This window comes from Nipponia nippon, unplaced genomic scaffold, assembly GCF_047370975.1.
Source record: "Nipponia nippon isolate SJK-2023a ecotype South Korea unplaced genomic scaffold, ASM4737097v1 scaffold_15, whole genome shotgun sequence".
In the NCBI taxonomy this organism is placed as follows: domain Eukaryota; kingdom Metazoa; phylum Chordata; class Aves; order Pelecaniformes; family Threskiornithidae; genus Nipponia; species Nipponia nippon.
This window is the reverse complement of record NW_028262331.1, coordinates 598,509-612,024: the sequence shown is the minus strand read 5'-3', so window position 1 is coordinate 612,024 and position 13,516 is coordinate 598,509. Positions and strand designations below refer to the sequence as shown.

Here is a 13,516-nt window from a genome sequence, read left to right as displayed (position 1 = left end):
CTGCTGATGGTGTAGAAATAGTCCTTCATGTGTTTCCTGGAAAGCTTCTGCCAGTGCATGTGAAGCAGCACACAGCTGCGTCAGGGACATCTGGAAGAGATTTGGGGTGCAGGACCGAAGCCATATGACCAGGAGGATGTGTACTACCAGCAGAGAATAAGCACTCCCAGCAGGTCACACACCAGATCAAGGAGTCAGAGCAGGTCATGCCTGTTCCTCAGGCATTACAGGTCATCATCATGAGCCCTTCTTCCTCCAGGAGAGGAAAAACCAACCCAAAGACAGAGGTGGATTCACCTGGAGCAGAGCAGGATTGGGAGCAGAGGGCAGCAACAAGGAAAGCAACAAGGTTCAACCAGAGAAACTTTCATGTCCCCATCAGGAGTTAAGCAGTCATACAGACCATGTCCAGTCCCCACTTCCCACAGGGAAGCACCAGTGATGGGACCTATAAATGGGTGGGTTTAGGAGAGAGGCTTCTTGAGTGACGTGGAGCTGCCAGAACATGGCCGGTATAGGTTAGAAAGACAGAACTCAAAAAGGCCGAGCCATGAGGCCCAGTTCAAACCATCAAAGAGCTGCAGGGAGAGGCCATGTCAGGAAGTACATCCCTTAATATAGCAGGTGCTTCAGCAACGTCAGCTAGAAATACCCACAACTGCACTCCTTGTGTTGAGAAGAATGGCTGAGAGTGAGAGGAGGTGAGAACTGCCCCGCAGGGGCTGATGGAGGGGGCAGCTACAGAATCGGGTTGGGAAGAGGGGCCAGCAGGGAGCCAATGCAGCCATTGGGTCTGAAGGTCTGCATGGCTCACCTCCCTTCCCAGGGCTTCTCCCAGCTTCACTGGGAGAAAGGGGACGGCCGCAGGGCTCGTGCTCTCAAAAAGACCAGAGAGAACTGGGCTATCAGGTGCTTTGCCCATGGCACCATGAGGGTCTTCTGACCTTCTGGGTGCCTTCTGCCACAGCAGGCAGTGAAGGAAAAGCCTGTGGTTCGTGGGGTCCAGAAGAGTCAACCTGCCAGGTCCCATGGGAGCAGCTGGCCTTGGCTTTTGTCCACCTCTGTAAGCACACAGGAAGCCTGACGGCTGAACGATGGTCACCTTCCAGGAGGCAACTGGGGAGCTGAACTCTTCCCTTGCCTCTCCGCTGGACTCATTCCTTCAGCTCAGAGCTGGCTGGTGAACCACTTGGCTTTGCTGAGTCCTGGCTTGCGTCTCGAGACTTGATACCTGGCTCCACGCTTCTTTGTGCCCCATGTCCCACGTGCAGTCTCATGGTGGAGCCCATCCCAACTTGCACCCCATTTTGCAGCACAGATGTCCCTGAACTGCTTGCAGAGCGAAGAAACCAGCAGGAAAGGGGATGCTGGGCTGTCAGAGTTGATGTGGGAAAGGGTCTTGGGGCTAGGGACTGAATTATAGCCGAGCCATCTCTTGCAGATTTCTGTGCAGCAGGCAAGAAAGGGCTAGTGCTGCCCCAAGCCTCAAAACAAGACCATCGAGAGCAGCGGATACATCCCCTGGATTCAGCAGTATCTCTCCCCACAGCAGCTCTCCTGGCTTGTCCAAGTGTCCCCTCCTGGCTGCCCTCCCCTGCCCAGAGCTGGCAGCAGGCGAGAGGCTGCAGGCAGGCTGCTCCCTGCACATTTGACCCCTGGGGCTACGATTTCTCCTTTGCTCTTACAGACCCCCACCATGGTGCTGCCCCGCACCAGCCCATCCCCACGGGCCGGCATGGACAACCAGGCAGTGCAGGCAGGCACGGGAGCCCTGGGCTGGGCTGTCACTGTCCCCACACAGGGGGACCTGCCCTCATGGTGCCTGGCTCGTGCCAGGGATGATGGCTTGGATGCTGCTCCTGGAGCTTCAGGAAAGAAACTGAAACCAGAAAGGCTGGAGAGGGAAATTCCTATGTGTGCCTGGGCTCCCAGCCAGGGACTGTCCGGAGAAGAGCTGGCTGCAGTGATGAGTCTTCCTGCCTCTCCAGCTGGTCCCCTGCTTAGGAAAACCAGAGCCCCCCCGGCCTTCCCTTTCAGCACAACATCCATCCTCCGTCCCCTCGTAGCACGTGGAGCCCCAGATCAGGGACTATTTTGGGCTCCTGCAGTTCCTCTGCAGCACCAAACTCGGCTTCTCAGCATGAAAGGTGACTGAGCCTGCAGCAGAGGTGGGGTGGGTCGGGATGCCCTCAGGGGTAGAGGAGACCCCCAGCACTCCCTTCCCAGGCTCCTCACATGCCTACCTGTGGGCAGCAGCTCCTGTCCATCCACCCCACCATGCAGCGGCCACTCTCTGCTCTGATGTTCACGGCACAGTGGGGAAGCCCTGCTCAGGATACACCCCTCTGCAGATTTTTGTCTCTCGCCCACGATGGTAAGCCCTGGCCATAGAGTGGGACAAGATTTTTGCAAACGTGCTGACCTACCTTGTCCCTGCTTGGACCTGACCCTCTCTGCTAGGACCCTGCTGTGCCAGGGGAGCACAGGGACGCTGCCGGGGCGAGCGAGAGCCTGTGCCTTTCCCAAATCCTCCCAGCAGAGTAGTCAGGAGCCATCCCCATGGAGCCAGACCACATGGTCCCCCATCACCAGCACCATCTCCTGGGACACAACACGGTGCCTGAGCTGGGTCTGCCCTTCGCTGGGATGCTGCTCCTTGGGTCACTTCCCTGCCTGCAGCCAGCTTGCAAGCCTGGCAAACACAAGACTAGACAGAAATCACAAGACAATGTGGAGGTGCTTTCCCAGCCTCAGGGCTGCCAAGTGTGATCTATAGCTGCAGGAAAAAATGATGCAATGAAAGGTTGTTTTTTTTTTGCATTAGGAAGAAGAAATACCGACTGGAACAGGATGGCTGCAGCTGTTGGGGTGACCGTGCTGTTGGGGACATTTCTTCTCAGTTTGCAGAAGCAGAGGAGTGCTGAGCACAAGTGCAATGGGCAATCCTTGGGACCTGCTCCCTCCCATTCACGTTCCCAAGCAAAGCCGTGTCCTGGGAATGACAGCAGCAGGTTTGCTGGTGGCTCTTGTACCCCTGCAGCATAGCTGAACCCTTCCCTTTGTTTTACAGGTGGGAAAGTGAGGAACAACCCTCATTGGGGTGGTCAGAAAGAAAGCTGGGGTCCTTGCCCCTCTCCAGGCAGCACTGCCGGGCTCAGCAGGACCCAGATGCACACGGGGGCTGGCGGGCAGAGATGCGGTGATGTCTCAGAGGAACAGAGACATGTGAGGAGAGACGCCACGGGGCCACTGACAATGTGCATGTGGGTGCCTGTGGGCTCTGTGCTGGGAAACACTGCTGCTTAGCTGGCAGAAATGGCTATCGGGGCGTGTACAGGAAGGGAATTGGCACTGCTCTGTGCCCCAGCACCCTCGGCACGAGGGCGGATGAGCAGCTCATGAGCCCCGGGTACCTGCCAGCTTCCAGGGCAGCCCCAGCACCGCGGCAGCTCCATGCCCTCTGCTTCCACCCATCTGACCATGAGCCGCTCTCCCAGTCCCAAAGCCTCTGGCAGGATTTTACCCCTTACAGCAATTTGTCCCGTCACCACCCCATTGCACATACAGAGCGCCCATGGACCAGCTTGGGGTGCGGCGTGTGGGGCTGGGAGCAGCAAGCAAGCATATGGGACATGCATGGGGTGTGTGGAGAGCATATTCACGTATGTAAAAGGCCTGTATGTGCGTACAAACAAGTCTAATTCTGTAGAGGATGTGGTGGGGGAATGAGGTGTCAGAGGATATTCATATGTCTGCAGTACGGAAACTTTATGGTTTTGCCTCAAATCATTTCCTATCATTACATGCCATATAGAGTGTGCAGATAGGCTCAGGGTGAGGTTCTGTCTCTGGGCTGGTGAACACCACACAGAGGTACATAAAGGAAAAAAGCAGAGGTTTCGTCCAAATTCTTTATTCTCCTGAATCATGATGTCACATGTGTAAGCCAGGGCCACCCATCATCCAACGCTGAGACCCTGAGCCACCCTCCCATAAATACCCTCCCTGCCACTCTCCCATAAATAGCATTACTATCCACAGAAATACTGCCTATCCCATAGGATAATTTCTTAAATAATTTAAAATAATATAAGAACAATCGAGGTGCAGTCCCATGGGCCTTCCCAGGCCACAGGCAGAGGTGTCAGGGCAGAGGGATGAGGTTGCAGACTGGCCCGTGCAAGCCAAGGGCACGGAGCAGCACCCCAACACGAGGTGTCTCATGGTCCCCTTCCAGCCGTCCCCTGGAGCCGCCTGCAGATGACGTGGGCTCGAGCAGCTCCTGTTGCAATGTCCTGCTCCATCTCAGGAGCTCAGGATAACGCGACTCGTGCATGACAGCAGCTACGCTTGCCATCTTGCTTTGCTCAGTTCTGCTTCAAGTTTTGCAGGTAACTTTGAACCCAGGTGTCACTGGGATTGGCACAGACCTGGCGGCCTTTCTTTGTGATGAACCTGTGGAACAGGGATGGGACATATTAGATCTCTGCTCAAACCTGCATCCCAGGAGAGCCTGGATCCCAGTTTTGGGGCATTGCAAGAGGTTCTCCCCTGTGCCCTCAGCTGATGCTGAAACCAGTGTCTGGCTGTGGTTTCCCCCACTCCCATCCCTTTTCCCACACTGCCTCCTCGACTCCTGCAGGAAAATCCCTAGGCATCCCCACAAGAGCATCCCTGGCAGTCCCTGTGCAAGCCCTTTCCCCTTGGGGTTGCTCCGGTCCTGCAGACCCCCGTGCCCACAGCCACCCTGCAGAGCCGGTCACTCACACCCACCCACCCCACGGCGGCTGTCCCCAGACTGTCTGCAGCCAGGAATCAGCGCTGGTACTTACACAATGGCCGGCAGGGTGCAAGTGGTGCTGGTGCTGTAATAACGCAGGATGAGCTTCCGCGGGAGCTTGTGGTTTGTGTAAGAGAAGCAGCAGACTGGGAGGTCGGATCCAACTGGAAGAGGCAAGGAGAGACAACGTGAGCATGTGCTGGGCTGTGCGTCGGGAGCAGCCAGCCTGTCATCCCCCGTGCTGTCAGGGAAGGGAGTGAGGAATTAGAGAATAATTAAGGTTGAGATGGACATTGGGGATCACCTGGTCCAATGCCAGGAGCAGCATTGTCAGGTACTGGGGGACATTTCCACCCAGTCATGCTCAGAGCTTCGTTTCCCCACCTCCCCCAGCCCCAGGGCAGAGGCTGAAGTCCCTAAACTATAACCAGGAATAAGTACTCTGAGCCCATGATGGCTGGACGGACAGACGGACGGATGGACGGATGGATGGATGGATGGATGGATGATTTTCTAATTCTGGGGTTCCTACATGTAGTTGATCTCAGTGCAGAGTGGAGATCAGTACAAACGCTAAAAAATTCCCAGTTATCTGCCAGGGGAGCTCAATGGGGAAATTATAATGAAGGCTCAGATCCGTTCTTCCTTCACAAATGAAAAAGCAGGACTCACCTGGGCCAGAGAAAGTTTGGGAGCAAGAGGCTGCAATGAGGAGAAGAGCAAAAACAGCTGCAGAGACCTTCATCTTCCCGGCAGTCGGAGCAGGACCAGAAGCTCTGGCAGATGCGGCTCAGACTGCAGCAGCTGGATTCAGCTCCCTTTTAATAAGGAGTCCTGGAGGCAGCTGGGAGAAACGCGAGTGGAAATTCCAGAATGATGACAGAGGATGTCAGGGAAGTGAAATAGCCAAAGGGAATTTGGGAAGGAAAAAAAAAAAAAAAGCCAGAAAGAATGGGATATGGTTCACATTGGAGCTAAGTATGTTGAGCTCTGACTCAGCGCTCATTTTCGATTTCATCAAATCAAAAAGGAAACTAAAATGTGCCAAGTGGTACGGCCACAAAGAGAACTATTTATCTGAACTACAGGAGGGATTTTCCCTGTGAGTCTGTATAGCAAAAGACACAATGTTTGCCTAAGTTTATGCAACTCTGGAAAAAAAAAACAACAGGCAGGCTCCAAAGCACGCTCGTGCTGTTATGTGTTGGGTGTTTATCAAAGGCTGCCGAACTGCAGCACATGGAGCTGAGAGGTGGCTGCACCGTGGGCCCTGTGCCACCCAAAGTGCTCTGCCCCCGCCAGTCCCGCAGTGCTTGGCTTAACGCGGACCAGCGAGGAGCTGAGGCTGGAGGCACCCCCGGGCATCACCCAGTCCAGCCCCTGCTCAAAGCAGGGCCAGCTGGGAAGGCTGCCCAGGACCAGATCTGGATGGGCTTCGAGTATCTCCAGGGATGGGGACTCCACAACCTCTCTGGGCAATCTGTTTCAGTGTTCAGTAACAAAGTTTTTTCTGTTTGTTAAATACAGTTTCCCATTGCCTCTCATCCTGTCAGTGGCCACCACTAAGAGTCGGACTCCATCTGCTTTTCTCCCCACACAGGTCGATAAGATCCCACTGAGCCGTCTCTTCTCCAGGATGAACAGTCCCAGCTCCCTCAGCCTCTCGTCCTCAGAGAGATGGTCCTGGCCCTTCATCATCTTCGTAGCCCTTCACTGGACTCTCTCCAGTATGTCCATATGTCTCTCATACTGGGGAGCCCAGAATTGGACTCAGCACTCCAGGAGTGGCCTCACCAGTGCTGAGCAGAGGGGAAGAGTCCCCTCCCTTGACCTGCTGGCAATGCTGCTCCTAATGCAGCCCGGGAGCCTGCTGGCCTCTGTGGCAAGGGCACATTGCTGCTCACATCCAGTTTGGTCTCCGCCAGGAGCCCTGGGTCCTTTTACGTATATAAAAGTGTATACTGGTGCCTGGGGTTGCTCCTCCCCAGACGCAGGACTTTGCGCTTCTCCTTGTTGAACTTCATGAGGTTTTTGTCAGCCCGTTTCTCCAGCCTGACGAGGTCCCTCTGGATGGCAGCACGTCCCTCTGGCATGTCAGCCACTCCTCCCAGCATTGCTGAGGGTGTACTTTGTCCCATCATCCAGGTCATTAATATATGAAACAGTACTGGCCCCAGTATTGATCCCTGGGGTTCCTCACTGGCAACCTGCCTCCAGCTGGACTTCGTGCCATCGATCACAACCCTCCAACCCCCGCCGTTCAGCCAGTTCTCAGTCGCTGTCACTGCCATTTACCTAATCCATACTTCGTCAGTTTGCCTATGAGGATGTTATGGGAGTCTTACTAAAGTCAAAATAAACATCCACCGCTCTGCCCTCATCCACCAAGCCAGCCATCTCATCTTTGCAGGCTACTCACGGTCACCTCCACAGCCACAGGCCTCCACAAAGCAAGCAAATTGCAGAAGCTCACCCTGCTTTGAAGGGTCTTTGCAGGCAGGGTGGTCTTTTTCCACCCCCAACCTCAGCCCCCAAGGGAGCGGGAATTTTGCTGGAAGAGATTTGTCATACTGGCGACATTTTTCCAGCCTGAACCACTCCCTCCAAAAGCTCCCTTGCGTCCAAGATGGATTTTCTGGCCAAAAAGGCAAGAAACAAGCGGTGGAGAACCTGCCTGGCACGGGAGAGACTTTCAAGCCTCGGCAGGTCCCCGGCGCTGGAGCGGTGGCAGCGTGGTGCCGTGGCTCGGGGCAGCTCCTGCCTGGGGAGCAGGGCAGAGCAGCAGTTCTGCAGGTATGGGGTGGCCTGGGACTGCCCGAAGTCCTGCCACAGCCTGCAGGTCCAGCTGGAGTCAGAGCCCCCCTCCACTGCAGAGAGGATGCTCAGGCCTGTGGGTGGGCTCCAGGGCCTGGATTTTCATCCCCAGAAGTAGAAATCCCCTGCTCAGCTACCCTGGAGCTGCCAGCGAGAGCAGTGGAGACACGGCCCTTCAGAAATCAGCTCGTCTCTGGCAGAGGCAGAAAGAAGGTTCAAGGCCCCTGACATAGGTGATGATCTGCTCCTCCGCACCCTTACCCCCGCAGGGAGGATCTCTTTTGCACTCCTGCTTCCCTGCATGGTCTTATCCTGTGTTACAACCCAGGACACTGGTGCTGTTGGCTGTGGCGGGTTGCAGGCTCACCCTGCAGCTGGGCGGAGGCATCAGCAGAGTGGCTGAGGGTGTGCTTTTATTGGGGCCAAAGACTCTGTAAGTCCTGACATGGGTATCAGGGAAGGTGTTGGATTTTGCCAGATTCATAGCAAGCCCTGGCAGGACCAGCTCTGCTTTCCCTTGGTAAGTCTGAGCAGCTCTGGGCAGAGGCGCATGGCAGAACAAGAAGTGGCTCCAGCTTTCGGCTGAATTGCTGCAGAGCAAAACCAAATTATGGCTTTTTGCCATGGAAATAAATCATGCAGAAACCAACAGTGGGAGCTTTATGTTCCTCTGTGCTTGCAACTCACATGCTAGCGTGTGCACGGGGAAACGCTGGCTGCCGGCGCTGTATTGCCGGGTGAGAAAGGTTGTGGCTGCAGAAAGACAGCTTTGTGGCTACCAGCAGCCGGAGACAGCTTTGCTCATGGGAACTTCACAGCTTCTGCTCTCCAGCCTGCCGCCCGCAAGGAGCAAGCCAGAGGGCCGGTGGCCCGTGCGGTGCCATCTCGCTGGCTGTGCAGAGCACCCACAGGTGGCAGGGAGGTGTGATGTGATCTGCATCAGGCCGCTGTGTCCTCCATCTGGAAACCCTGAGATGGTCAATGGACAGAAAGGAGCCGTCATTGACTGCTAATGAATTTGACAGAGCTGGAGGAAGGGGGTCTGCAAAGAGCTGCTGCAGCTGCAGTCGCTTGGTTGTGTCATCGGCACAAACGGATTCGCGCTTACAAAACTGCCCGTTGTCAGCTGTGATATGGTTTTCCCCAGGGCGCTGAGCTCCTGGAAGGGGGGCACCTCTCCCTCCCCAGCCGCTCCTCCGCACCACTGAGCCCCTGCCACAGGACTCCGGCTTCGAGTCACCGGCTGCAACCATGGCTGCAACCCCGGCTGCACGCTTTTCCAGGCTGCTCCCAGAGCAATTCACCCCCACTGCCCTCCAAGGCCAGCTTCTGTTTTCAGTTTTCGGTTTCTGTACACTGGTTTTCACTTCTCTGTCAAATCCCAGAGCCCTCTGCTGTTCCTGCAGTTTAAGTATTTATAATCTCACTCAAGCTCCCTTTACTATTCCTGGAAATGAGCCATTTTTTATCGTTTTAGCCTCACCCAGACTGGGGCATGAGATTTGTTTGGGTGCGGGCAGGGTAGAAAAAAAAAGCTAAAATTATTCAGATGACGACTGTAGTTCTCTATATGTATGGATGTTATAGTGGGTGCTGAGTTGTCATCTCCTGGGATAGATGGTGACAAGGGTTAGCCCAGAGGCTTTGGGACTCCTGAAATCCTGCCCTCGCCAAAAGCCATGGGTCACAAAGCACATACCCCCAGGGCAGGGGTACTTTGCTCGGGGGCGATGGTGAGGGCTGTCCCCAGGCTGATGGGGAAGTCTTGTCCGCCTTCCCCTGGGGGCACAGCTCGCCTCTGGGGGCTGCACCATCCCAGCCCTGGCACCTCAGCGCCATCAGAAGGACCTTGAAGCATGTAAAGGGATATTATCCCATCCCTGCCACTCCTCCCAGCCATTTGATCCTCTTGCCCATAAGCCCACAAGTGGATGCAAGCTCTGGGGTGTGGGGTGCTCCCTTTGGGAGGTGCTGGTGGTTTCGCCTGGGGCAGAGGTGCGGTGCCCCGGGGGTCACAGCCTTGTCCCTCTGCTTGCAGCCTGGGGCAAAGGCGATCCCTGACCAAGTCCAGCTCCCCTCCGCTCCCACTCACAAACCACCCCCAGCGAGTCCCTCCTGCAGCTGCACCTCTCTGCCTGGTCCCCGAGGGATGCAGGAGGACGCATGGGGAGGCTGCGGGGCTGCAGCAGGCCGGCAAGCGGTGCCGGAGCTCCCCCAGCCCTCCCCTCTCCCACAGGGGATGCGGGTGCCAGGCAGAGCCCGTGCTGGCCAGGGTGGCCGGACAATGGCCCTTTTGAAGGGCACAAGCACATCTGCGGTGGCAAAAGTCTCCACATCACAGGGAGCAGGATGGGACTTGCGCTTCAGAGAGACACTGCAGAGCACCCTAACCTACAAACAGCCCCCACACATGGGAAGTGGTTTGCAGCCTTGCAGCGAGCCCAAAATAAATTGCGAGGCTCGTAAACATCCGAGCTCCGCTGCCAGTCTCCGTGCATGGCCACCGCAGCTGGAAAACTCACACCTCGCTTTGGGAGCGGGGGCTCACACCTCCCGTGGGGTTTCCTACACTCCGTCAGTGCTGGGAAGGGACTGACAACAGACACATCCCTGCCAACACACTGCAAAGAGAGGGACCGAGCTGGCGCTGGTGGGCATGGGGTCTTCAGGAGGTCCGAGGGCCATACATTGGGGAAGTCCCCCCAGCTGTGGCAATGGCCCTGACACAAGTTTAAAGGTTAACCCTGGTCTCAGCCCCCTCCGTGAGCAGAGGAAGGTCGTGATGCTCAGCCATCCCCGAAGCACCCATGGGGTGCAGCCAGCCACCCAAACCTCCTGGAGAGCTGGGCTCCAGGAGCACTAATGAAAATGAAAACAATCGATTCGTGGCTTGCTTCTTTTCCTTTTTGCTTGATTACGATGAGCACACAAAGCCCAGCGAGTTCATTTATAAACTGGTTTTGGTTTTCATCCTAGCAGATCTCTCAATTTTCAGCCTGGTCTTCTTGCTCTTTCTGGAGGACTCACCAAAGATCTGAGTGAGGCGGGCTGTTCTCCAGGGCAGAGGATGCAGCCCCAGCAGAGACACTTCGTCTGGTCCTCCCAGGCATTTGCAGGGTTTGAGGGATGCCGAGGGGTGCGTGTCGGGCATGCCCCATTCCCTGGAGCCGGCAGTCGGAGTGAGCCAGGGGCACAGTCCCACAAAAATTACTAAAACTCAAGTTTTCCCTGTTTTTTTCTTTTCCTTTCATGCCAAGGATGGAGAGGTGTGTGGAGCAAGGAGGGGTTTTATTTCACTTTCATTTGCTTTGAAATACTGTACACTTAATCCTTTTTGTTTTGTTTTGTTTCAAAAGGAAGGCCAAGAAAAATTTGAGGCATCAGCCATTAGAAAATGACAGTATTCCCCCGGGTATTTTTTTCAGAAGATGCCCTTGCTGGAGGAAGATTGAACCTTTAACGAGATACATTTTTCTTATCAGCTATGAACACCTTCTCGGCATGACACAATTCTGGAGAAACACAAAGGGGTCTCTCGCGCAATGCAGTCGGCGGTGACCGGCGCTGGCTCAGGCCGCCCAGCCGGGATGGCTGTGCTCTCCCCTTCACCCAGTGCGGTGGAGCCAGATGGTTCCCAGTCACTTCCACAGGCACAGGTTCCCACAGGAGCCAGTTCCAGGACACGATGCCATCTCAAAAATTCCACCATTTCTCCAGAAATGTCAAGAACGGTGGGGGTGAAATACCTGGACACTGATGGAAAGTCACTGGTGCCCAAGCTCCGAGCAGGGCAGGATGGAGACTGCGGCAGGTGGAAGCGGAGCTTGTCCTAGAGGCAATTTCTGAACTCAGGAGATTTTTTAGTACTTCCTTTTCTGAGCGAATCCTGACTCCTCAGCATTAAAATCTGCTATAAATAGCAACTTACATCAGCCAGTCTCATCATTTTTTTCACGGTTCCCCTTCCATTCAAGATTGAGAATTTCCCTATTTCTGCTATCACTGAACTTATTTTGGGCATTTACTTTATTTAGCACTTTCTCCTGGGATTTTTTGGGGGCTTGCAGAAAAGCTCTATCATATCCCTCTATGTAAATTGGTGCAACATCAGCCAGACTGCTTCAGATGGCCTGTCCTGCTGACTCCAGGCACTGCCTGCTGGCGGTGGGGGCAAGGGTAGACCACAGGCTGGGTCATGAATCCTGAAACCACTTGGAGCCACGGTGGGAAAACTTGAATCTTACACCACCATTTTTATGTGCTATGAACCTAATTCCCCCTGAGATGCTCCAGCCCGCTTTGGCCACTCTTCCATGGCCACCTCTCCATCTCAGAGCACCTCCCAGGTTAGACGGTCCTTCATCTGAGACACACAGCATCCTCTCTTTCTAAAAGGGGGAAGAGCTAGAAGAAATGACTCTCATTTCATCATGAATGCAGGGGAGTCGGTAAGGAAACATTTTTTAGGAGCATGTTGCAACATCCCAGGGCATCACTGATACGGCTGTAGCCTCCCACCTCCATCCAGCCTGCAAAGAGCTGGCAGAGTGGGGGCTTTTGTCGGATTTCTAAGGAAAAAACAGAGCCCGAGGAGGCAAACACCCTGACTTTGGCGTTATTTTTGTCTTTCAGCAGTAAAAAATTTTCAGCCCTTACGTGTCCCCTGTAACACACATTATCTAGGCTAAACTGACTCAGCTAAACTAAGGAAATTTTTTTTTTTATTAATTAAAAAGTGGTCCCTGACAGTCCAAAATAATTTGGCATCTGCTTGCCGACAAAGATATAAAGGCACGGAGGTTTTCAGTTGCCTGAAACGGAAAAATATCTCATTGAAAACATTTGAATAATCAATGCAGATTTCCAACTAATTCTTCTGTTTTAACGAAACTTGTTTTTTTATCAGAACATTTCTGCACCATAAAAGGCATTTTGCCTGCCTGCCCTGCCCACACCGTGTGCCTTGGGAGCAGGACAGGACCAGATGGCTGTAGGTGGCAGATCTCAAGACATGACCCATGAATTCTTGAAGGTACAATCACAGGGAACAGCTCAGAGGCAAACCACGCTCTTACGTACATCTACAAGTTATATTCCCTGAACAACCAGACAGACGAGTCAAATAAGCCGACGCCAGCTCAGAGCCAATTTCTGGTCCAGCTGGCGTCCGGCTGAAGGCCGGATTCCCGTCTCCTGCCTGGCTGGGCGTCCTGCCTGTGGAGGCAGGCTCTCTCCTCATCCTCCCAGGATATCTGGGGACAGGCAAGCTTGACAAGTGGAGGGGGGAGTGGGGTCTGAACTGATGGGTGAGCCTGCAAGGTGCCTCTCGCTGCAGATGGCAAAGGGAAGGATGGAGAGGGGACGAGCTTGGCCAGGGTGTGGCCAGGAGGCAGGTGATGCTCAGCTTGGCAAGTGCCACCTTTGCTCTGTGGGGTAGGTCTGCCCTCCCCAGCCAGGGCGAGGGGCAGGCGCACCACCACGGCTCCCAGCAGGAGCCTCCTTGAAGGTGGGCCACCTCGGGGACTTCTCCTGTGCAAGTCCAGGACCACGTTGTCCTCCAGACCCCTCCCTGCCTGCATGGAGCAGAGCAGTTAACCTGCATGGAGCTAACCTGCCACGGGCTGGTAGAAGGGGAGGCAGGGCAGCCCACAGCTGGTGGAGGGCTGTGCACAGCATGTGGCGTTGGAGCGATATTTGGAAAACACCAGGTTATTTACAGAAGGCGCCTGGGTTGATAGCTGGGATCCTTTAATAGAAACATGGTGAGTCAGTGCTCAGCGCGGTGGTAGGGCTGCAGAGGTGCTGGTGGTGTGGTTGGGTTGCTCCGCTTTATGCTATTGGCTTTCCACTGACTTTCAGGCAGCATCACCACTCGGTGATGTCTTGAAAACAACAAAATGGAGACATTTCCCAGAAATGCAT

General features: G+C 54.8%; 1 protein-coding gene across 1 annotated transcript; it reads right to left on the bottom strand.

The window, feature by feature from the left end:
- Positions 1 to 3,925: 3,925 nt before the first annotated feature.
- LOC104012433 (C-C motif chemokine 4) lies at positions 3,926 to 5,570 on the bottom strand. Its single transcript, XM_009464809.2, has 3 exons — positions 5,453 to 5,570; positions 4,833 to 4,944; positions 3,926 to 4,455 (listed from the first exon to the last, which is right to left on the bottom strand). Exons 1-3 carry the CDS (start codon positions 5,523 to 5,525, stop codon positions 4,368 to 4,370), a joined length of 273 nt encoding a protein of 90 aa, XP_009463084.1. The 5' UTR covers positions 5,526 to 5,570; the 3' UTR covers positions 3,926 to 4,367.
- Between the last annotated feature and the right edge of the window lie 7,946 nt (positions 5,571 to 13,516).